Source organism: Oncorhynchus keta, chromosome 19, assembly GCF_023373465.1.
Source record: "Oncorhynchus keta strain PuntledgeMale-10-30-2019 chromosome 19, Oket_V2, whole genome shotgun sequence".
Classification (NCBI taxonomy): domain Eukaryota; kingdom Metazoa; phylum Chordata; class Actinopteri; order Salmoniformes; family Salmonidae; genus Oncorhynchus; species Oncorhynchus keta.
The window spans coordinates 70,799,873-70,824,075 of NC_068439.1; the positions used below are offsets into that span (position 1 = coordinate 70,799,873).

Below are 24,203 nucleotides of genomic sequence, written 5' to 3' on the forward strand. Positions count from 1 at the left end.
CCGGACTGCATGATGTTCAGGACTAAAAGAGCTGTGAGAAAGATAGTTCTCAGGCAGATTTTATTTGACCTTCTCTATCTAGAGGGCTATAAAACACTCTCTGATGTGGTTCTGTTTCTTTTATAGTGTACTACTTTTGACCAGAGCCCTTTTTACCAAATCTGCACAATCTGTGCTTCATGCCTCGTTGATGCAACTCGGTTCTCCTACAAAACACACAATGTCCAAATAAATGCTTAGTTTGAAGAATGACTTTTTACAAATTTAATAACCACTGTGGGTAAGCATCTGCTGACAGGACTGACTCCAAATCGAGTCAGTCCAAATTGAAACATTAACACACTTTGACCCCAACCCTCATTTCCTGTTGCAAAGAAATATTCACATTCCGTCATCTCAAAACATTGTGTTGCCACCTATAAATTTACGTTCAGACACACACAAAATTGCACAAAATGTTCAAGATGTAAATATAAATACATAGCTATAATTTAATTCATATCCCTTTTTTCATGATTTAAACTTACAAAAAATTAAATCATCACAGAGTTAATAAATACAAAAAGTACTGACAGAAATAGCCAGTCACCGCATCATGTTTTACATATCTTTGAAATATACAGTATCAGTCAAACGTTTGGACACACTGTCAGAGTCTATCTAAAAGATAGCGAAGGAGTCAAGCGCAGGACACAGATAAGAGTAACAATCACTGATTTACTCCAAAACGTAACAAAATCCCGTTCCAAACAAGGACAAAACAGGACTCAAAATACAACACACCATCAAAAGACAATCACGCACAAAACAGAAAGGGAAACCAGAGGGTCAATTTGTAAGTCGCTCTGGATAAGAGCGTCTGCTAAATGACTTAAATGTAAATGTAAATAAGGAAGATAATTATGAGATGGGAACCAGGTGTGTAAAATAGACAAAACAAAAGGAAAAATGAAACATGGATTGGTGGCGGCTAGAAAGCCGGTGACGTCGACCGCCAAAACGCCGCCCGAACAAGGAGAGGGAACAACTTCGGTGGAAGTCGTGACACACACCTACTCATTCAAGGATTTTTTTCTTTATTTTTACTATTTTCTACATTGTAGAATAATAGTGAAGACATAAAAACTATGAAAGAACACATATGGAATCATGTAGTAACCAAAAAAAGTGTTAAACAAGTCAAAACATGTTTTATATTTTAGATTCTCCAAAGTAGCTTTTCCAACATTCTTGAAGGAGTTCCCACATATGCTGAGCACTTGTCCGCTGCTTTTCCTTCACTCTGCGGTCCAACTCATCCCAAACCATTTCAATTGGGTTGAGGTCGGGTGATTGTGCAGGCCAGGTCATCTGATGCAGCACTCCTTAACTCTCCTTCTTGGTCAAATAGGCCTTAAAGCCTGGAGGTGTGTTTTGGGTGATTGTACTGTTGAAAAACAAATGATAGTCCCACTAAGCGCAAAACAGATGGGGTGGCGAATCGCTGCAGAATGCTGTGGTAGCCATGCTGGTTAAGTGTGCCTTGAATTCTAAATAAATCACAGACAGTGTCACCAGCAAAGCACGCCCACACCATCACACCTCCTCCTCCTTCACCGTGGGAACCACACATGCGGAGATCATCCGTTCACCTACTCTGCGTCTCACAAAGACACGGCAGATGGAACCAAAAATCTCAAATTTGAACTCATCAGACCAAAGGTCAGATTTCCACCGGTCTAATGTCCATTGCTTATGTTTCTTGGCCCAAACAAGTCTCTTCTTATTATTGGTGTCCTTTAGTAGTGGTTTCTTTGCAGCAATTCGGCCATGAAGGCCTGATTCACAAAGTCTCCTCTAAGCAGATGATGTTGAGATGTCTGTTATTTGAACTCTGTGAAACATTTGGGCTGCAATTTCTGAGGCTGGTAACTAATGAGCTTATCCTCTGCAGCAGAGGTAACTGTGTCTACCTTTCCTGTGGCGGTCCTCATGAGAGCAAGTTTTATCATAGCGCTTGATGGTTTTTGCGACTGCACTTGAAGAAACTTCTTGACATTTAACTTCATGTCTTTAAGTAATGATGGACTGTCGTTTCTCTTTGCTTATTTAAACTGTTCTTGCCATAATATGGAGTTGGTCTTTTACCAAATAGGGCTATCTTCTGTATACCAGCCCTACCTTGCCACAACACAACTGATTGGCTCAAATGCATTAAGGAAAAAAATTCCACAAATTAACTTTTAACAAGGCACACCTGTTAAATTAAATGCATTCCAGGTGACTACCTCATGAAGCTTGTTGAGAGAATGCCAAGAGTGGCAAAGCTGCCATCAAGGCAAAGGATGGCTACTTTGAAGAATCTAAAATATATTTTGATTTGTTTAATAATTTTTTGGTTACTACATGATTCCATTTGTGTTATTTCATCGTTTTGATGTCTTCGCTATTATTTTACAATGTAGAAAATAGTATAAAAAAAAAAAAAACCTGGAATGAGTAGGTGTGTCCAAACTTGACTGGTACTGTACTTCAAAATAATATGTAATACTTTCATACGTTAACTGGCATTCTGAAGACATCGCTGCTGTCTTGTCTGTGAATATATAGCAAAAAGTAGTTGATCAAAAACTACACATGAAAAAAACATCTAAAAAGTAGGAAAATATCATTGGCCGTTACACAATATTGTTTCCAAATGGTCCTCATCATAGTTTCATCTTGTACCGTAGCTACTGCCAAAAAGCCCCAGTAGTACAGTGTGACTCCCATCATCTGCTTGTGAAGCAATCACTCAGTCACATTTTATGTGAAAATACTTAAATGTATTTTTCTTGCCAGTGATCAAGGTAGCCATTTTGTGCAACCAACCACACCAGAAATGGCCTCAGACACTGGCGCAGCAGAAAGGCAGAACTCATGAAAATATCTTGTTTTCCTTTTAGAAGTCTGTTACAGTTGTGTAAACAGGTGACTAATCCTACGGTTGTGTCCCTCAGCTGCCGGGGTCAACATGTGTTCCACCTCCAAGGGTCTCCCCCTGGAGGCCCATGACAACAGACTCCACTCCCCCTGACCAGGGTTGTGTTCATATTCACTAGGTAGAAAAAGGACCAAATAAGAAACGCTAATTTTCACTTTCCGTTGCAAAAAGTTGTGCCCTGATGAATACTTCCCTTGTCCGGACTCAGATCTCAGTCAGTGTCAGCAGCATTTCCCCCCCCACCTCTTCCATGTTGATCTGGAAGGCATCCTCGTTGGAGTAATGCTTGATGATGTTATCGTCCATATGGACTAAGATCCTACAGGACAGGAGAAGTGATTTACTTATCTTCTGACTGTTGTTTATTCTATAAACAAGTTACAGATTATTTACATTAGAGTGCGTCCCAAATGGCACCCTTTTCCATAGTGGACTACATAGGAAATGGGGTGCAATTTGAGATGAACACTTTAATCCCAGTGACACCAGTCTTACCCTTTTTTGCACCTCTTGTAGACTTTCCCCATTTTTTCAAGCGGCAGCTCGTATTTATCGGTTACCTAGAGATGTGATGGGAAAAAACATGGGAAACCCCCTATGTGAACTGGGTGCAAATCGGCCTTAGACAATACAATCCATTCCATTGAATGTCACTGTGGATGCCTGTGTGCATTCTCTGACAAGTGACTACTTCCTGACGGACACAAACAGGAAACAAATCCCTCTTCCTGTGACACTGGGTCTGTGTCCCAAATTACACCCTATTCCCCATAGTGCACTCTACACACACAGCTATATCTGCTTAGCTATTATTTAACTTTGCCTGTTGAAAATGTTCTCCCGAGTTATGTACACACACTTAGGCATCAAAAAATACATTTTGAGCAAAATAGAACACAACAAATGTACTCACAGCCTCCAGTAGTCCTGCCAGAGTGGGCGTCTTCAGCATCAGAGCATCAAACACCTCCTCTGTCTCCTTACGGACATAAAGCAGCACTAGAGGAATGTAGTGCGAGGAAACAAACTATCAGATACCGCACCAAAAGATACCACACCAACCCCCACAGTGTAGAGGAGAGGTAGTCAGATACCACACCAACCCCCACAGTGTAGAGGAGAGGTAGTCAGATTCCACACCAACCCCCACAGTGTAGAGGAGAGGTAGTCAGATTCCACACCAACCCCCACAGTGTAGAGGAGAGGTAGTCAGATTCCACACCAACCCCCACAGTGTAGAGGAGAGGTAGTCAGATTCCACACCAACCCCCACAGTGTAGAGGAGAGGTAGTCAGATTCCACACCAACCCCACAGTGTAGAGGAGAGGTAGTCAGATTCCACACCAACCCCCACAGTGTAGAGGAGAGGTAGTCAGATTCCACACCAACCCCCACAGTGTAGAGGAGAGGTAGTCAGATTCCACACCAACCCCCACAGTGTAGAGGAGAGGTAGTCAGATTCCACACCAACCCCCACAGTGTAGAGGAGAGGTAGTCAGATTCCACACCAACCCCACAGTGTAGAGGAGAGGTAGTCAGATTCCACACCAACCCCACAGTGTAGAGGAGAGGTAGTCAGATTCCACACCAACCCCCACAGTGTAGAGGAGAGGTAGTCAGATTCCACACCAACCCCACAGTGTAGAGGAGAGGTAGTCAGATTCCACACCAACCCCACAGTGTAGAGGAGAGGTAGTCAGATTCCACACCAACCCCACAGTGTAGAGGAGAGGTAGTCAGATTCCACACCAACCCCCACAGTGTAGAGGAGAGGTAGTCAGATTCCAGTGTAGAGGAGAGGTAGTCAGATTCACACCAACCCCACAGTGTAGAGGAGAGGTAGTCAGATTCCACACCAACCCCCACAGTGTAGAGGAGAGGTAGTCAGATTCCACACCAACCCCCACAGTGTAGAAGAGTGGTAGTCAGATTCCACACCAACCCCCACAGTGTAGAGGAGAGGTAGTCAGATACCACACCAACCCCCACAGTGTAGAGGAGAGGTAGTCAGATTCCACACCAACCCCCACAGTGTAGAGGAGAGGTAGTCAGATTCCACACCAACCCCCACAGTGTAGAGGAGAGGTAGTCAGATTCCACACCAACCCCCACAGTGTAGAGGAGAGGTAGTCAGATTCCACACCAACCCCCACAGTGTAGAGGAGAGGTAGTCAGATTCCACACCAACCCCCACAGTGTAGAGGAGAGGTAGTCAGATTCCACACCAACCCCCACAGTGTAGAAGAGTGGTAGTCAGATTCCACACCAACCCCCACAGTGTAGAGGAGAGGTAGTCAGATACCACACCAACCCCCACAGTGTAGAGGAGAGGTAGTCAGATTCCACACCAACCCCCACAGTGTAGAGGTAGTCAGATACCACACTAACCCCCACAGTGTAGAGGTAGTCAGATACCACACCAACCCCCACAGTGTAGAGGTAGTCAGATACCACACCAACCCCCACAGTGTAGAGGAGAGGTAGTCAGATACCACACCAACCCCCACAGTGTAGAGGAGAGGTAGTCAGATACCACACCAACCCCCAGTGTAGAGGAGAGGTAGTCAGATACCACACCAACCCCCAGTGTAGAGGAGAGGTAGTCAGATACCACACCAACCCCCACAGTGTAGAGGTAGTCCGATACCACACCAACCCCCGCAGTGTAGAGGTAGTCCGATACCACACCAACCCCCACAGTGTAGAGGAGAGGTAGTCCGATACCACACCAACCCCCAGTGTAGAGGAGAGGTAGTCAGATACCACACCAACCCCCACAGTGTAGAGGAGAGGTAGTCAGATACCACACCAACCCCCACAGTTTAGAGGAGAGGTAGTCAGATACCACACCAACCTCCACAGTTTAGGGGAGAGTTAAGATGTCCGCATGCATATCAAGAAGCTGATTAAATGGCATGATCATTACATAGATGCACCTTGTGCTGGGGACAAAAAAGGTCACTAAAATGTGCAGTTGTGTCACACAACACAATGCCACAGATGTCTCAAGTTGAGAGAGCGTGCAACTGGCATACTGACTGACGGAATGTCCACCAGAGCTATTGCCAGAGAATTAAATGTTAATTTCTCTACCATAAGCCGCCTACAACCTTGTTTTAAAGAATTTGGAGGTACGTCAAACCGGCCTCATAACCGAAGACCACGTGTATGGCGTCGTGTTCACGAGCAGTTTGCTGATGTCAACCTTGTGAACAGAGTGCCCCATGGTGGCGGCGGGGTTATGGTATGGGCAGACATAAGCTACGAACAGACAAAACAATTGCCTTTTATCAATGGAAAGTTGAATGCATAGAGATACCGCGACCAACCCCCACAGTTTAGGGGAGAGTTAAGATGTCCGCATGTATATCAAGAAGCTGATTAAACGGCATGATCATTACATACAGTTGAAGTCGGAAGTTTACATACACTTAGGTTCAAATTTGTTTTTCAACCACTCTACAAATTTCTTGTTAACAAACTATAGTTTTGGCAAGTCGGTTAGGACATATACTTTGTGCATGACACAAGTCATTTTTCCAACAATTGTTTACAGACAGATTATTTAATTGTATCACAATTCCAGTGGGTCAGAAGTTTACATACACTAAGTTGACTGTGCCTTTAAACAGCTTGGAAAATTCCAAAAAATGTCATGGCTTTAGAAGCTTCTGTTAGGCTATGTGACATCATTTGAGTCAATTGGAGGTGTACCTGTGGATGCATTTCAAGGCCAACCTTCAAACTCGGTGCCTCTTTGCTTGACATCATGTGAAAATCAAAAGAAATCAGCCAAGATCTCCACAAGTCTGGTTCATCCTTGGGAGCAATGTCCAAATGCCTGAAGGTACCACGTTCATCTGTACAAACAATAGTACGCAAGTATAAACACCATGGGACCACGCAGCCGTCATGCCGCTCAGGAAGAAGACGCGTTCTGTCTCCTAGAGATGAACGTACTTTGGTTGGAAAAGTGCAAATAAATTCCAGAACAATAGCAAAGGACCTTGTGTAGATGCTGGAGGAAACAGGTACAGAAGTATCTATATCCACAGTAAAACGAGTCCTATATTGACAAACCTGAAAGGCCGCTCAGCAAGGAAGAAGGCACAGCTCCAAAACCGACGTAAACAAGCCAGACTACGTTTTGCAACTGCACATGGCGACAAAGATCGTACTTTGTGAAGAAATGTCCTCTGGTCTGATGAAACAAAATTAGAACTGGTTGGCCATAATGACCATTGTTATGTTTGGAGGAAAAAGGGGGAGGCTTGCAAGCCGAAGAACACCATACCAACCGCAAAGCATGGGGATGGCAGCATCATGTTGTGGGGGTGCTTTGCTGCAGGACAGACTGGTGCAATTCACAAAATAGATTGCATCATGAGGAAGGAACATTATGTGGATAAATTGAAGCAACATCTCAAGACATCAGTCAGGAAGTTAAAGCTTGGTCGCAAATGGGTCTTCCAAATGGACAATGACCCCAAGCATATTTCCAAAGTTGTGTCAAAATGCCTTAAGGACAACAAAGTCAAGGCATTGGAGTGGCCAACACAAAGCCCTGACCTCAATCCTTCAGACAATTTGTTGGCAGAACTGAAAAAACATGTGTGAGCAAGGAGGCCTACAAACCTGACTCAGTTACACCAGCTCTGTCAGGAGGAATGTGGCTAAAATTCACCCAACTTAATGTGGGAAGCTTGTGGAAGGCTACCCTAAACATTCAACCCAAGTTAAACATTTTAAAGTCAATGCTACCAAATACTAATTGAGTGTATGTAAACTTCTGACCCACTGGGAATGTGATGAAATAAATAAAATATGAAATAAATCATTTTCTCTACTATTATACTGACATTTCACATTCTTAAAATAAAGTGGTGATCCTAACTGACCTAAGACAGTTTTTTTTAAACTTGGGATTAAATGTAGGGAATTGTGAGAAACGGAGTTTAAATGTATTTGGCTAAGGTGAATGTAAACTCCCGACTTCAACTGTAGCTGCACCCTTTGCTGGGAACAATAAAAGGCCACTCTAAAATGTGCAGTTGTGTCACACAACACAATGCCACAAATGTCTCAAGTTAAGGGAGCATGCAAATGGCATGCTGAGTTTAGTAATGTCCACCAGAACTGTTGCCAGATAATTTAATGAGAATTTCTCTACCATAAACTCTACCAATGTCGTTTTAGAGAATCTGGCAGTACGTCCATCCGGCCTCACAACCACAGACAACGTGTAACCACGCCAGCCCAGGACCTCCACATCTGGCTCCTTCACCTGCGGGATTGTCTGAGACCAGCCACCCGGACGGATGATGAAACTGTGGGTTTGCACAACCAAAGAATTTCTGCACCATCTGTCAGAAACCGTTTCAGGGAAGCTCATCTGCATACTTGTCGTCCTCATCAGGGTCTTGACCTGACTGCAGTTGGGTGTCGTAACCGACTTCAGTGGGCAAATGTTCACCTTCGATGGCCACTGGCACGCTGGAGAAGTGTGGATGTAAGACCTGTGGGTGTCGTGTTGGGTAGCGGTTTGCTGATGTCAATGTTGTGAACAGAGTGCCCCATGGTGGCAGTGGGGTTATGGTATGGGCAGGCATAAGCTACAGAGAAGAAACACAATTTAAAAAATTCGATGGCAATTTGAATGCACAAAAATACTGAGATCCTGAGGCCCATTGTCGTGCCATTCATCCGCCGCCATCACCTCATGTTTCAGCATGAGCATTAACCCCATATTAAAAGGATCTGTAAGCAATTACTGGAAGCTGAAAATGTCCCAGTACTTCCATGACCTGTATTCTCACCAGACATGTCACCCATTGAGCATGTTTGGGATGCTCTGGATCACGTGTACGACAGCGTGTTCCAGCTCCAGCCAATATTCAGCAACTTCGCACAGTCATTGAAGAAGACTGGGACAACATTCCACAGGCTCAAATAAACAGCCTGACATTGTTGAGGCATCTGTATTCCCAGTCGTGTGAAACCCTTATATTAGGGGCTAATGACTGATATGAACTGTAAATCAGTGAAATCTTAGAAATTGTTGCATGTTGCATTTTTGTTCATTGTAGTTCATGTAGAACTGGGCGATTAAGATCTCCTCGGCAAAAACGTAAAAATGTACGACAGATTTTTTTATTTATCTTAGATTAATTCAGACTATTTTGAGGAAGTGTATACCGAATATGGCGTCTCAAAATTGTTCAAGCGAAAGTCTTTTTAGGGTATATGTGAGGACAATCGTTCGGTTCGCCTAGCCGAATTCAACTAGGTGCCTACCAAAGCATGCAGAAGCCTTTAGTCAGATACTACCACACCAACCCAGTCAAATACTACCACACCAACCCCCACAGTGTGAGGGAGAGGTGCCATAGACAGTGGTACCTGAGAAACAAAAAGAGGGAAGAATCCACACAAAGGTGTTTTTTTAGACATGGGGTGCGAGACCGTTTCACACATTGACCTACTGTGTGAGTTTCTCTTTCAGTCAAGTCACTGAGTTATGATGTACTACAGTATTGCCTGCTAGGTGATGTTTCCATGGTTTTAGTGTGTATTCATGCTGAAACAACTGCCACCCTCATCAGATATCATAAACATAGTAAAACTCAGTTAAGATGGACTGTGTCTGAAATAGTGCCCTGTTCCCTATACAGTGTACTACTTTTGACCAGAATTCAGGACAGGAGGCCATTTCGGAGACACCCCTGGACCCCTGTTAAAGGGTAATTCCACCACTTTATAAGCTCATAAACTGAGAAATGGCTGGGCCATTGACTGACTGTAGTTGCTCTTTACTCTTTTCACACTGGTGTCTTGGGAATTGGCAGTGAGCCTAGTCAGAAATAGACTAGTCTGAGACAGACCACGCCAGACGGCGAACAACCCCTAATCATTCTGAGAACAGCCACCACAAACACGTGAGTGGGAAAACCAATCCCGTTTGGACTACATGTCATGATCATATTCCACTTGGAAAACAAACCGTGTGTGTTGTGCTTTCTCCATCTAAGGGGAGGGGGAGGGCAGGGCTTTGGAAGCCATGTGGCCTGTGTTTACATGCAGTCAGCTGAACTGCTTGGGAGCAGCCTGAGCAACAGCAGCCTGAGCAACAGCAGCCTGAGCAACAGCAGCCTGAGCAACAGCAGCCTGAGTAACAGCAGCCTGAGCAACAGCAGCCTGAGCAACAGCAGCATGAGCAACAGCAGCATGAGCAACAGCAGCATGAGCAACAGCAGCCTGAGTAACAACAGCCTGAGCAACAGCAGCCTGAGTAACAGCAGCCTGAGCAACAGCAGCATGAGTAACAGCAGCCTGAGTAACAACCACAACTACAGTGCAACCAGACAGAGAGCATTTCTCTCTCTTGCTCTATAATTCTCTTTATCTCTGTATTATGCCTTCTCTTCACTGTATTTATTTCTCTTGAATACACACTGTCGGCAAACGTATCTCAATATAATGTACCTTTCTCTGGTCCGTCCCGCCTTGCTTTCTTGTGAGGAGCCAACTCAAAGTCCTCATCACAGTGGAGTAGTCTCTTCTGCCCCAAGCTGCAACCAGACAAACACAACACATATGACTATTTACATTTTAGTCATTAAGATCACTAGTTACTATAATGAGTATAAAAGACTATGAAAAAGGCACATTGAGTGAATGAATCACTTATTATGGGTATCAAATTGTTTACATTTATAGGCACTTTTAGCATATTTCACTAAATATTACAGTAAGTATACAATATAACAATTTTACTCACTTATCCTCACCGTCATCTGATAGGCTTGCCTGATAAAGGATGAAGAGAAAAATAAACCAGTTGAGTGGGCTATTTGTTCAGTTGCTATTGTCCCAAGCAAACTACAGTCCACTGAAACTCTGCAGTCTGTGTAGCACTAGCATCCCTATAGCCCCTCACTTAGAGGTGATGTTTCTTTGTGTTCATGTCTCAACGTTTGTATGAAATGTAAAAAAAAACATTAAAAAATGACATTCTCTTATGTATTTAAAATGTACCTCACACACGTTTAAAATCAAATACAATTTATTTGTCAAATGCTTCGTAAACAACTAACAGATTTATAGGGAAATGCTTACTTATGGGTCCTTTTCCAACAATGCAGAGTTTAAGGGAAAAAAAACAGAATAACAAGCATGAAAAAATAACAAAACATTTCAACAAAGTACTGTATGGAAATTAATCAGCAGTATTATGATGGGTTCCCATGCATGCAACCCAGTGGCGGTCAGTGGCGTTTCAGATGAGGGAGGGCGATTTTGTTTTCATGAGCATGGCCTTATATCTATTACAGCATATTGGATGATTGTTGTTCATATTCCATTCGCCCAGTTAAATGTAACAGTGATAGGCTTAGGCTACTACATGATACTCAAATTTTCCCTTTACCCATCATGAGGTTGCTACAACCCAGCCTATGAATGAAAGTTTACAACGTAGGTGCACACAGGTCGAGAGACAAATTTGATGTGACAGACAGTGACACATGGACAGACAGTAAAATTCAATACCGCCTTGCACACTCTTGCCTGCATCTAGCTGATATAGTCCAACAGCTGCAAACGAGAGTTTCAATTGGACAAATTCAGGTATGTTTATCCCCGTTTTGTTCCGTTTGCTTCGATTTAAAAAAGCGTTTTTCAACAGAATCGGCGGAATGAATACACTCCTGATCACATTTAAACACAGTTCAGTTTCATAGCAGCCACATTGTATTCCTTCTCACATCTATGTGCTCTCCTCCTTTCACCTCTTCCCTTCGCTTGTGGACTTCAATACACAACACATCAGCTGTATGTGACCAGGTGAAAAAACATTTCCAAGCCAAACCACTACACATGGCCTTAATGGTTGTCACCATATTAGCTAACGTCATAGTCAGCATAGCTAATAGAACTAACACGTCAGTAAACCCGCTACAATGATACATTAACGTTACACTGTACAGTCAGTAAGCTGTTACACCAGCAGACCCGATGGGAATAAATTAGTAAAACCAAAAGCTTACCTTGACTTGGAAGAGTTCCAGTGATGTGTTGGATAGACATAGCCAGCTAGCTAACATAGCATCCCTCTGTTTGAGCCTATTGTTTGAGTAGGCTAAAGTAACTAGCTGCATTTGCTAGCTAAGTAAGTGAAACTGAAAAAAAAACTTTTCTGTTGCTTCTCCTTAATTTAGGAAGTAATTAGTTCAAAACTATTCAACATTTTTTTTTTTTTTCTCTTTGAGTCAACTACTCATCACATGTTATGCAATGCCCTGACCATAGCGAGCCCTTGTTTCTCTATGGTGTAGTAGGTCAGGGCACGACTAGGTGTATTCTAGTTTATTATTTCTATGTTGTGTTCTAGTTTATTTTTCTTTGTTGGTGATTTGTATGATTCCCAATTAGAGGCAGCTGGTAATCGTTGTCTCGAATTGGGGATCATATTTAGGTGGGGGTTTTCCCCACCTGTGTTTGTGGGATATTATTTTGTGTATGTGCACCACACAGTCACGTTTCGTTGTTAGTTTATTGATTTATTGTTTTTGCTAAGTTTAACTTTATAATAAATATGTGGAACTCAACATCCACTGCGCCTTGGTCCGTCTCTCCACACGTACGTGACAAGGACATCCTCCGGAAGTTGACATAATTACTGTGTAAATCTATGGAAGGGGGTGAGAACCATGAGTCTCCTAGGTTTTGTATTGAAGTCAATGTACCCAGAGGAGGACGGAAGCTAGCTGTCCTTTGGCTACACCATGGTGCTACCCCACAGAGTGCTGTTGGGGCTACTGTAGACCTTCATTGGAAAAACAGTGTGTTTTAATCAAATATTTGGTGACGTGAATATATTTAGCATTGTTATAGCTAGGATAACTTTAATTATTTACTATTTCTGAAATTCACTAAGGAGAATGGTCCTCCCCTTCCTCCTCTGAGGAGCCTCCACTGATCAAATCAAATGTATTTATATAGCCCTTCGTACATCAGCTGACATCTCAAAGTGCTGTACAAAAACCCAAAACCCCAAACAGCAAGCAATGCAGGTGCACCTGATGCAACCAGGTGTCTATTTGTTATATCCTGGAAAATGTAGTTCGGTCCTAGCAATGGCCAAAAACAAATGGTACCTAGAGACTGTCAGTTTGGCGATATGCTACAGTGAAACATGGTTGCAATCCAGTTTCTTTCCCAAAGTTCAAGTTTTTCCAGAAATCCCAGTCGGAGGATTCCCTCCCTGCTTATTCCCTCTTGATTCCAGGAACCGTCCAACTGGTATTTCTAAAAAACCTGGGAACTTTGGGAAAGAGTCCTGCAACCCTAAACATAGGCATCGCTGGACTTACATGGTGGTGCTGGGTGCTGGGGAAGTGGACCTCTGGGATAAAGAGAACTGGCTGGGAGTCCATGTCACTCATGGCTTTGAACGATGCTATGGCCACATGCTTCAGCTGCAGAGGGTCTTCCACATCTGTGGCAGGACAGCAGGGAGAGATAGAGGGTCGTCACTAGCTTCTATAGCCAAGTCATAGACCCCGCCCATTTCTCAAATGTATCTTCTAAGAATGATATTTTAAACCTAACCCTAACCACACTGCCAACTTTATGCCTAACCTTAAATTAAGCTCATTTCTGTAGCCAATTTTGACTTTGTGGCTGTGGAATCTGACTTTGTGGCTGTGGAGGCATTATCAAGTGCTTGTGAAATAGTGAATGAGTCACTGACGTAGCAGGACTCAAATCATCATTAGAGTCGCATCATGCGGGGTTACAATGTACTAAAAATCAAAACATATAGCTCAACATTTGTAGAACAGTAAAGTTATATTAATAACTCTAAATGAAGCATATAGGAATACCTATTTATTTGTTAACGCTCAACACAGATTTTATATATGTGAGAGTGGAATAACTGCTCCTCCTAGAAATGTTTTTTTCTTCTTCTAAAAATACATACAAAAGTAATGTTTGCAGTGCGCATGTGCGCACTTCCTCAAATCGTTTGGAGAAAATATCCTTTCTATTTTATTCAGCTTTGTTCAATTGTATTCTTCATACTATAAAATAATACCACGGAATTCTAAGCAAATCTTGTTTGCTAAATGAACTACTGTAGCCTACAGCCATTTGGCATAGCCAGATCAGGACCTAAATAAAATAAGGAAAACTCAGTATGCTATTCTGTTCTTCTAAAATAGACTACATTTTCTTCATATCATCCTTCTTTAGACCGGTCTAAAATAAATACTGGATATATTGTGAAGGAGGACGGCTCTATTACATGGATTTATTAGATTTTTTAAAATGTAGATCTTCCAAAGGTCTGCATCAGTGACTTGTTGGCTTTGTGTGGAAGCCAAGATATTCTAAATGTGTTTATGTTAATTAACGGTCAATTACTGTGAGACCGACAGTTATTTGCTTGACAATCACCAGCTGATGAAATGTAGTTCCTTTCAAGTTAATTTTTTTCTACCGATGTAGTTTTGCCTTGATACTGTTGCCCTGGCTTAATTTTTAGGGGTTAGTTGTGAAGAGGCTTTTGTGGAGCACACTGGCATACTGATATTTTTTGGGGGGTGATTGACGAACTGATTGATTAATCGATTGGTTGTTTCAGGTGATGTACTCACAGGCTGCCGTTGTCTCCTGTCTCTTTCCCTTCCTGTAAGGCTGCTTCCTTTCCTCATCTCGGATCTTCCTCTCTGCACCTTTGTCACAGAACACCTTAATCATGCAGTAGGCTCTGTGTACTAGCTTGTGACCACGGCTCCCAAAGCTGTAGGTGTCAATCTGGAGGTTGAGAGGAAGGCCCCTCACTCCCTTCTGAGGGGAGAAGTCTGTACTTAGACAGTTCACAGACACAAACACCTGAGGGGGCAGCGATAAAGGCACATGAGAATTTAAATTCAAAAAGCTTTCTGTCCATCCAAAAGCATTGCATAAAAGCACCAATAATGCCATAAAAATACGCAACAAATTGAGTCATAAGACAGAAAATGTTTAATTAATTAAATAAACATTTGAATAAACAGTTCTGATGCACATTTCTGGGTTCAAGACAACTCCGGAAATCTCCAAACTGACTTCAGTGCGTTCAAGTCAAATGAACTCGGGGTCATCCAAATCGGAATCCAAAATCGGAATTCCAAGTTGGAAACTTGGACATCATGCTAGAGCTCCGACCTGATGATCACTGACATCACCGATTTTTGCCAGACTGAGGTCATTTTTTTTCTAGTTCCCAATTGTCTTGAATGCACTATATTTCCATATGACATTTCTGTCATGCAGGCAGAAAGAAATCAAGGTACAAAATTGTAGTCTCTACATACAAAGTGTGGTCCTGGGTAGTTTCAAAGTATTGTCTATGATTGATTTAGTTGTATATGTTTCCCCCAGCTGGTGACTGTTTGTAACTACATTTGTTTTGTATTACAAAACATTGTCAGAAATTTGTCTCAAATCTGGTATGGTAAAGTTGTCCCTAGACGCTGATCTTGGGGCAGTTCAGCATTTCCCGCACTATTGGTTAAGGTCAAGATTGGGGGAGGGGAGAGGAAGCTGATCTGTACCTAGGGGAAACTTTACCCCAGAGCCCAAAATCTTCACTTGAAGATTTCTGCTGCCACTATAAAGATATATTGTCATTTCTTACCCGTGGCTCGTCCTTTGTGTTCCATGTGAAAGAGATGGCATTGTAGGCGATCTCCTCAATATTGCCGATCGTATTGAATCGCTCTTTATAGTCAGCTGGGATGAACAAACAGGGAAGACAACAGTACTGTTTACACACTAACAATTAATGTTTACATACTGATTTTGAGGACATGTTTGGGTGTGTGTGACCCCTCACCAATATCAATGCAACGCTGCTTGGCTGTGTGCTGTCTGCTGTGCCAGTACTTCCAGTATTTGAGCTGGTCCTCTGTGAGCTTACCCTCTCCAAACACAAGCATCACCACACTCTGAAATATACAGTCAGCTCTACATTACAAACACACACCACCAAGACCTAAAACACAAAAACAACATTTAGAGCAAAATACGTATACTATATTCCCAAAACTGTACAGAGGACAAGAAAGAGGGGTCGACCCAGAAACACTTGGTAGTCCAGTCAGAGACGACTGAGAGCAGCCTCATCTGGTGAAAACTGGACAAACTTGACCCGAACCGAGTGAGGACATTTGTCAATGGCCTTAAGTCAAGTAAGGCCTTCCCAAAACATATTTGGCAAACCTAGAGACACAGTAGATAGAATAGGGGACACAGAGAGACGGGGACAGAGAGAGGGACATAGGAGAGACTAGAAGATAAAACAAACAAATAAAAGAGATAGATGAGAGATGCTCATACCCGGACTTCTCCACTGAGATGAGATTGGAGCGGGGTGCCCCCTAGTGCTCTCAAGGTGATGGGGTAGAACTGGGCCTTGTTCAGGTAGCTCATCTGGCCACTGCTGCCCTTGGTCCAGAGGGACTGGGGAGCCTCCAGCATGTACTCAAAGGGTTGACTGAAAGAGAGAGGGAGAGAATATTTGTTGAGCCAGTAACAAAAGGTCGCTGGTTCGAATCCCTGAGCCGGCAAGGTGGAAAAATCTGCCATTCTGCCTTTGACGTGGACGTCGATTAAGGCAGTGCCCCCTGATTCAGAAGGGCTGGGTTAAAAGCAGAAGAAACATTTTGGTTTAATGCATTCAGTTGCACAACTGACTAAGTATCCCCTTTTCCCTATATCCTAATATCTCAGCTAGTGACTATAAAAGCATTTTTGAAAGTGAATATTTGATAGGCAGAAAGAAAACTTAAAGGTGCAATATGCAGAAATCGCACTACCAATTTCTGGTTGCTAAAACAAGCAATGCATAACGTAGAGCAGGGCTCTTAACCCCGTTCCTGGAGTGCTACCATTCTGTAGGTTTTCGCTCCAACCCTAATCTAGCATAACTGATTCTAATAATTAGCTGGTTGATAAACTGAATCACGTTAGTTACAACTGGGGCTGAATTGAAAACCAACAGGAGGGTAGTTCTCCAGTAACAGGGTTGGAGAGCCCTGGTGAAGAGAATCGTTGTACCATCTGAACCGCTGTGAAATGTCTTTTCAAAAACACCAAATATTGCATTTTCAGCTGTTTGAAGCTGGTGTACAAAACCGAACACAAAAGGGAAGCATAGAAATAGCGTGTATAGAACAGATCTACCGCTTCTTAGACTTGCTTTCAATTAGTGACAGGTCTATTACTCACATGTCTATGTGAATTTGGTCAGATCACCCAAAAAGTGACATATTGCAGCTTTGTATTAAGGTAAGACTTAAGATAAGGTTTGATTAGAGATAGTTTCAGTGAGGTTAAGGTATTTTCTGCTGGTTCAATATACCCTGACTGTTTAAAAAAAAAAAACACTGAGTGACTGTCCCTATCACATTTTGACTGAGAACGTTACCTTGCTGTGGAGCTGTAGTAAGGGTATCCACCAGGAGGGATGGAGGTCATACGTAGCTGGACCTCTTCAGAGGGAGGGAAGACCTGTGGGTCACAACAACACAATCCAGGGGAACATCAGTACCAGGAAAATAGGTAATGTCCCAAATGGCACCCTATTCCCTTTATAGTGCACTATTTATTTCCCCTTACAGGGCTCTGGTCAAAAGTAGTGCACATTAAAGGGAATAGGGTGCCATTTGGGATGCACACATAATAATTTGTGTAGGTGACCATTACATATTACCAGTTGTGGAAAAAGTACCCAATGCTCATACTCAGCCTGCCACATTTTCTAGTTTTTTTTATTTACAGATAGCCAGGGGCACACTACAACACTCAGACATCATTTACAAACAAAGCATGTGTTTAGTGAGTCCACCAGATTAGAGGCAGTAGGGATGACCAAGCATGTTCTCCTGATAAGTATGTCGATTAGACAATTTTCCTGTACTGCTAAGCATTCAAAATGTAACAAGTACGTTTAGGTGTCAGGGAAAATATATGGAGTAAAAAGTACATAACTTTCTTTAGGAATGTAGTGAAGTAAAATTAAAAGTAGTAAAAAATATAAATAGTAAAGTACAGATATCCGAAAAAAAAAAACTTAAGTAGTACTTCAAAGTATTTTTTACACCACTGCATATTACACTACAATGCTTAGATCGATGAAAATATGGATGATGCCTCATTGGCTCCATGTAGCTAAGTGAATAGGCTGTCTCACAGGCTTGTTACTTTTACTTTCAATGAAGCCTGGGTGTAAGTTACACAGCTCCATGAGGGGTTCGTGCTGCTCAGTGTAAAATTGTGCTCTCGTTCTATCTGGTTCTGTAGTAAACGTATGAGACCCTACCTCATTGGATCTGTCCTTGTAGGACTTTGTGTAGGTGGAGTCAGGGGTGAGGCTCCGGGCTCTGGGGCTGTACTGGCTGAGGTGGCGACTGAAGGCCATGCCATCCGACTGGGAACCGTGGGGACCAGAAGGGGTGCAAACGGGGAAGGAGTGCAGGGCCTGGGTCCCCTCTGGGCTGAGGGAATAGGGGGGAGGGCTGGAGGTGGTGGAGATGCAGACTATGGAGTTTGAGGCTGGGTAGAGAGCCTGGGTTTTGTCCCCCCGGCTGGGTTGGCTGCTGCCCTGGGCCGCGGTGTTGCGATGGACGGTCCTCAGAGTTGTCATGGCCAGGGGGGAATCTTGGAGTGGCACCACGAAGTTCCTGAGAAGGAGATGATCAGAGTAAAGGTCATCTCAGAACACAGCTTTCTTTACTTCAAAACACTTTCTCAATTTACAGTAAATAACAAGTAAACTATGCCAAGTCATAACTGAATGAAAACATTATAATAACTAAGGAGATTCATTACATATTGTTTGGATCAGCATCGCCCACAATAACTTCTGTTTTGGGCTGTCCAGTCATTCTCTTGTCTTGTGGCACCTAGAAGAGTAGTATAATACATTGTCACACCTATATACATCTATGGCAGTACTTAAAATACCTTTATAGTATAGTAGTTATGTAGTAGTAGATATGAGGTAGGTAACTAGTAGTAGTGTAGTAGATATGTAGTAGTAAAGTAGCTATGTAGTAGTACAGTATGTACAGTTGAAGTCGGAAGTTTACATACACTCAATTAGTATTTGGTAGCATTGCCTTTACATTGTTTAACTTGGGACTAACTTTTCGGTAGCCTTCCACAAGCTTCCCACAATAAGTTGGGTGAATTTTGGCCCATTCCTCCTAACTCAGGTTTGTATGCCTCCTTGCTCGCACACACCTTTTCAGTTCTGCCAACAAATTGTCTATATGGTTGAAGTCAGGGCTTTGTGATGGCCACTCCAATACCTTGACTTTGTTGTCCTTAAGCCATTTTGCCCTAACTTTGAAAGTATGCTTGGGGTCATTGTCCATTTGGAAGACCCATTTGCGACCAAGCTTTAACTTCCTGACTGATGTCTTGAGATGTTGCTTCAATATATCCACATAATTTTCCTTCCACATAATGCCATCTATTTTGTGAAGTGCACCAGTCCCTCCTGCAGCAAAGCACCCCCACAACATGATGCTGCCACCCCCGTGCTACACGGTTGGGATGGTGACCTTCATCTTGCAAGCCTCCCCCTTTTTCCTCCAAACATAACGATGGTCATTATGGCCAACAGTTCTATTTTTGTTTCATCAGACCAGAGGACATTTCTCCAAAAAGTATTTGATTTGCACTTTTCGCACCAAAGTACATTCATCTCTAGGAGACAGAACACGTCTCCTTCCTTAATGTATGATGGCTACGTGGTCCCATGGTGTTTATACTTGCATACTATTGTTTGTACAGATGAAGGTGGTACCTTCAGGCATTTGGAAATTGCTCCCATGGATGAACCAGACTTGTGGAGGTCTACAATTTTTTTTCTGAGATCTTGGCTAATTTCTTTTGATTTTCACATGATGTCAAGCAAAGAGGCACTGAGTTTGAAGGTAGGCCTTGAAATATATCCACAGGTACACCTCCAATTGACTCAAATGGTGTCAATTAGCCTATCAGAAGCTTCTAAAGCCATGACATCATTTTCTGGAATTTTCCAAGCTGTTTAAAGGCACAGTCAACTTAGTGTATGTAAACTTCTGACCCACTGGAATTGTGATACAGTGAATTATAAGGGAAATAATCTGTCTGTAAACAATTGCTAGAAAAAGGACTTGTGTTATGCACAAAATAGATGTCCAAAACTATAGTTTGTTAACAAGAAATTTGTGGTGTGATTGAAAAACGAGTTTTAATGACTCCAACCTAAGTGTATGTAATCTTCCGACTTCAACTGTATGTAGTAGTAAGCATATATGAGGTACCTTATAGTAGTTGTAGAGGAGAGCATTGGCACTGTCCTCATCTCCGTTGATGTGCATCATGGCCTTGGAGGCGGCGGTCAGGGGGTTCCCTAGGAAGGCCCTCCAGTCCTCGTCATCCTCCGTGAGCGCCTGCCGCCGGCCACCACTGCATGACGCCTCATTCTGGAACACCAGAACACCTCTCTTTCTGCACAGTGAGACAGCCCGACATTAAGTTCAGATTCAGAACACCCACTTTCTGCACAGTGGGGCATCCAACATTAAGTTCGAACCCTGCTATTGGTAATAATGTAAACTGGTAGCTAAGGAGATAAGTGAACAAATATTTACTCCCAGTCTATTCAAACGAAATATATGTGTAAGGGGTGTGGGTTGTTGTTGTGAGTAAAAAATGTTTAACAGATCTTGAAGATCATTCTATCTATACCATAGGGTATAACACTCTGCATTGCTGTTATTATGCCCAATAATAGTCCTAACCTCTTCAATGTACACACATAGAAGAAGTCCCATAGAGTGAACAGGAGGAAATGTAAGCGTTAATGCCAACCGCAGCATGAAAAATGCCGACCGCGCCGCAATGATCTCTGTTGGGACCCGCATGTCCCGCGGGCATCCCGTGGGAATGCAGCCATCTAACGTCAGGCCAACGAAGTAGCCAGATCGCTGATCCTGCTCTACCAGCAAGACCGGTCTTCATCGCGCTGACTGTGTCATTACAAATGACTTCCATTGTTTTGTTTATATACAAGACATTACCTTTGTACAAACATTGCACACTTTAATTGTGTGTCGCACACATAGTCTGCCTGAGAAGTTCAATGCACAATCATATAGTGACACTAATCATTTGAAGACCGTTTGCCAACTAAAACTACCATTCTTCCTTTCTTAAAACTAGGCGACATGGAAAGTCAAAGAAGCTCAGCAATCCCCTAATAACTGATATTTAAATATAAAATGTATCCTTTGTCATCTAAAAGCTGCTGCGCGTTATTGCGGACCTGTGTATGCCTACAAGTGTACATATAGCCTACACCAAAGAGAACTGGACCGTGTACTTACTTTGCAAGCTCCTGTGTCATTTCCCGCTGTCGGACTGGACTTTCAAGTTGTAACGGTAAATTCCGATCCAATATAAAATAAACACGAGATGCTGGTAGGTAAACTTATGTCAACCTTGTCCTTCAGAACTAGTTTAGTCGGCTTTTCTCGATCTATGAGCTGGAGCCGGAGTTTTGACTGCTATAGGCCACGAGATTGTCTTGCTGTGACACATAATGGGCGGGGTTTCAGATACATTATCATAGGCCAAGGGAAAATAGTGCCTTCAGAAAGGATTCATATTTAATCCACATTTAGTTGTTACAGCCTAAATTCAAAATGGATTAAATATTTTTTTTTTTAATCTAACTTGTCTTCACACAATTCTCCATAATGACAACGTGAAAACATGTTTTAGAAAATATTTGCAAATTAAAATGAAATACTGAAATATCTTATAAGTATTCCAAACCTTTGCTATGTCACACCACATTGAGCTCAGGTGCATCCAATTTCCTTTGATCATCCTTGAGATGTCACTACAAAAAATATTAGAGTCCACCTGTGGCCAACTCAATAGTTTGGACATCATTTAGAAAGAAACACCTGTCTATATAAGGTCCTACAGTAAAAAGTGGATGTCAGAGCTGAAACTACTGTATACCATGAAGTCCAAGGAACTCTCTGTAGATTTCCGTAATGGAATTGTGATTAGACATCATTGGGGAAGGGTATAAAACAATTTCTAGAGTGCTGAAAGTTTCCAAGAGCAGTGGTCTCCATCATTGGGAAATTGAAAAAAAATATGGACCACCTAGACTCTGCCTTGAGCTGGTCGTCCGACTAAACTGAGCAACCGGATAAGAAGCACCTTGGTCAGGGAGGTGACCAAGAACCCAATGACCACTTGGACAAAACTACAGAGTTCCTTGGCTGAGATAGAAGAACATGCCAGAAGGACAACAGTCTCTGCAGCACTTCCCCAATCTGGGCTTTATGGGAGAATGACCATTTGGAACCCACTCCTTTGAAAAAGGTACATGACAGCACGTATGGAGTTTGCAAAAAGGCACATGAAAGACTCAGAGCATAACGCTCCAGCAGGTGTATCTCACTGATCATCCCTAAAGCCAACACCTCATTCGGCCGCCTTTCGTTCCAGTACTCTGCTGCCTGTGACTGGAACGAATTGCAAAAATCGCTGAAGTTGGAGACTTTTATCTCCCTCACCAACTTCAAACATCAGCTATCTGAGCAGCTAACCGATCACTGCAGCTGTACATAATCTATTGGTAAATAGCCCACCCATTTTCACCTACCTCATCCCCACAGTTTTTATTTATTTACTTTTCTGCTCTTTTGCACACCAATATCTCAACCTGTACATGATCATCTGATCATTTATCACTCCAGTGTTAATCTGCAATATTGTAATTATTCGCCTACCTCCTCATGCCTTTTGCACACGTTGTATATAGACTCCCCTTTTTTTCTACTGTGTTATTGACTTGTTAATTGTTTACAACATGTGTAACTCTGTGTTGTCTGTTCACACTGCTATGCTTTATCTTGGCCAGGTCGCAGTTGCAAATGAGAACTTGTTCTCAACTAGCCTATCTGGTTAAATAAAGGTGAAATAAAAATAAAAAAGGCAAAATATTCTGTCTGATGAGACAAAAATGTAACTCTTTGGCCTGAATTCAAAGTGCTATGTCTGGAGAAAACGAGGCACAGCTCATCACCGTCTAACACCATCCCTGCCAAATTCTACATGAATCTTCAACACAGGAACGATACCAAAAATACATTTGCAGAAACTCGTTAAAGACGAAGTCACCTATGACTCTCCAAATTATATTTTAAAAAGCAAGCTAAATACTTTAAGCAGATGTTTTATTTTCAGTCTCCTCATCACTCTATGAATGATGATTACTGTAAGGAATTATTTCCAAATAATACAAAATTGAAAATGAACAAATTCACTAAAATATCAATGCGAAGCCCAATGAAAGCAATAACTTAAAACCCCAGGGCTTGATTGCATACCTGCAGCAGGGTAGCCTTGTGTTTAGAGCGTTGGACTAGTAACTGAAAGGTTGCAAGTTCAAATCCCCAAGTTGACAAGGTACAAATCTGTTGTTCTGCCCCTGAACAGTTCTGTTCCTAGGCTGTCATTGTTCCTAGGCCGTCATTGAAAATAAGGTCCATTAGTAGCTTGTTTTAACTACTCCGATAAAAAATGGTCTGTCAGGTACGCAGCAGGAAGGTCTGTTTTCACTATAACTAAAACAATACCCAGATGACAAACAAAGATCCAGCCCATCTAAATAGTTGAAGGCCTCTTGTTGTGAATACAAAAATACGGCCAAAATGCATCGCACACAGAATTACAAATGTTTTACCAGGTATTGTTCATCCTGATCAGACAGGTTTTATTGAGTGTATGAACAATACTCCATCACCTATTCTGCCTTCCTCGTGATGATTTATTTGATCAATTGAATGGCAAATTAAGGGCAACCATTGATGCCATAGCTCCAGTGAAGTTGAAAAAGGCCACATCCAAACGGAGAGGCCCTTGGATGAGTGAGGAAACTAGTAAATTCAATAAAAATTGCAGAAAGGCAGAGCAGAAGTGGTGAAAGTCAAAGTTGCAGGTCCATTATTATATTCTGAGAGAGCAACTTGGCATATTTAACAAGGCAATTATAAATAACTTGATCACTAATAATCAAAATAATTTGAGAGTGCTCTTCTCGACCATTGATGGCCTAATAAATCCTACCCATGCAAACCTATGTGAACTTTCCTCCACATCTAAATGTGATGAGTTTGCA

At 42.4% G+C, this 24,203-nt stretch overlaps 1 protein-coding gene and 1 long non-coding RNA gene across 20 annotated transcripts in view; one reads left to right on the forward strand and one right to left on the reverse strand.

Annotated features, from left to right (window-relative positions):
- Positions 1-249: 249 nt before the first annotated feature.
- LOC118398810 (grainyhead-like protein 1 homolog) overlaps positions 250-24,203 on the reverse strand; it is a 34,258-nt gene continuing 10,304 nt past the window's right edge. The window contains exons 1-15 of one of the 4 annotated variants that reach the window (XM_035794542.2): positions 23,413-24,168; positions 20,323-20,509; positions 18,839-18,912; positions 18,330-18,690; positions 17,436-17,518; positions 16,346-16,502; positions 15,843-15,954; positions 15,645-15,739; positions 14,620-14,857; positions 13,333-13,457; positions 10,740-10,768; positions 10,445-10,530; positions 3,876-3,961; positions 3,458-3,522; positions 250-3,281 (exon numbers count right to left, since the gene is read on the reverse strand). In XM_035794542.2, the coding sequence (XP_035650435.1) occupies positions 3,167-3,281; positions 3,458-3,522; positions 3,876-3,961; positions 10,445-10,530; positions 10,740-10,768; positions 13,333-13,457; positions 14,620-14,857; positions 15,645-15,739; positions 15,843-15,954; positions 16,346-16,502; positions 17,436-17,518; positions 18,330-18,690; positions 18,839-18,912; positions 20,323-20,382 (1,686 nt within the window). In that variant the 5' untranslated portion in view covers positions 20,383-20,509; positions 23,413-24,168 and the 3' untranslated portion in view covers positions 250-3,166. Of the gene's footprint in view, positions 3,282-3,457; positions 3,523-3,875; positions 3,962-10,444; positions 10,531-10,739; positions 10,769-13,332; positions 13,458-14,619; positions 14,858-15,644; positions 15,740-15,842; positions 15,955-16,345; positions 16,503-17,435; positions 17,519-18,329; positions 18,691-18,838; positions 18,913-20,322; positions 20,510-20,802; positions 21,135-21,387; positions 21,597-23,412; positions 24,169-24,203 lie in introns of those variants that run through there. The other 3 variants (XM_035794540.2, XM_035794541.2, XM_052471228.1) reach the window with 3 other exon arrangements.
- On the forward strand, positions 3,919-7,082 carry LOC127909467 (uncharacterized). 16 transcript variants are annotated; one of them, XR_008071297.1, is made up of 5 exons: positions 4,054-4,249; positions 4,290-4,453; positions 4,966-5,170; positions 5,253-5,483; positions 5,562-7,082. It is a non-coding gene; the product is annotated as an uncharacterized LOC127909467 (long non-coding RNA). The 16 variants fall into 16 exon arrangements; XR_008071301.1 differs by having other exon boundaries at positions 5,253-5,293; XR_008071306.1 differs by having other exon boundaries at positions 4,966-5,129.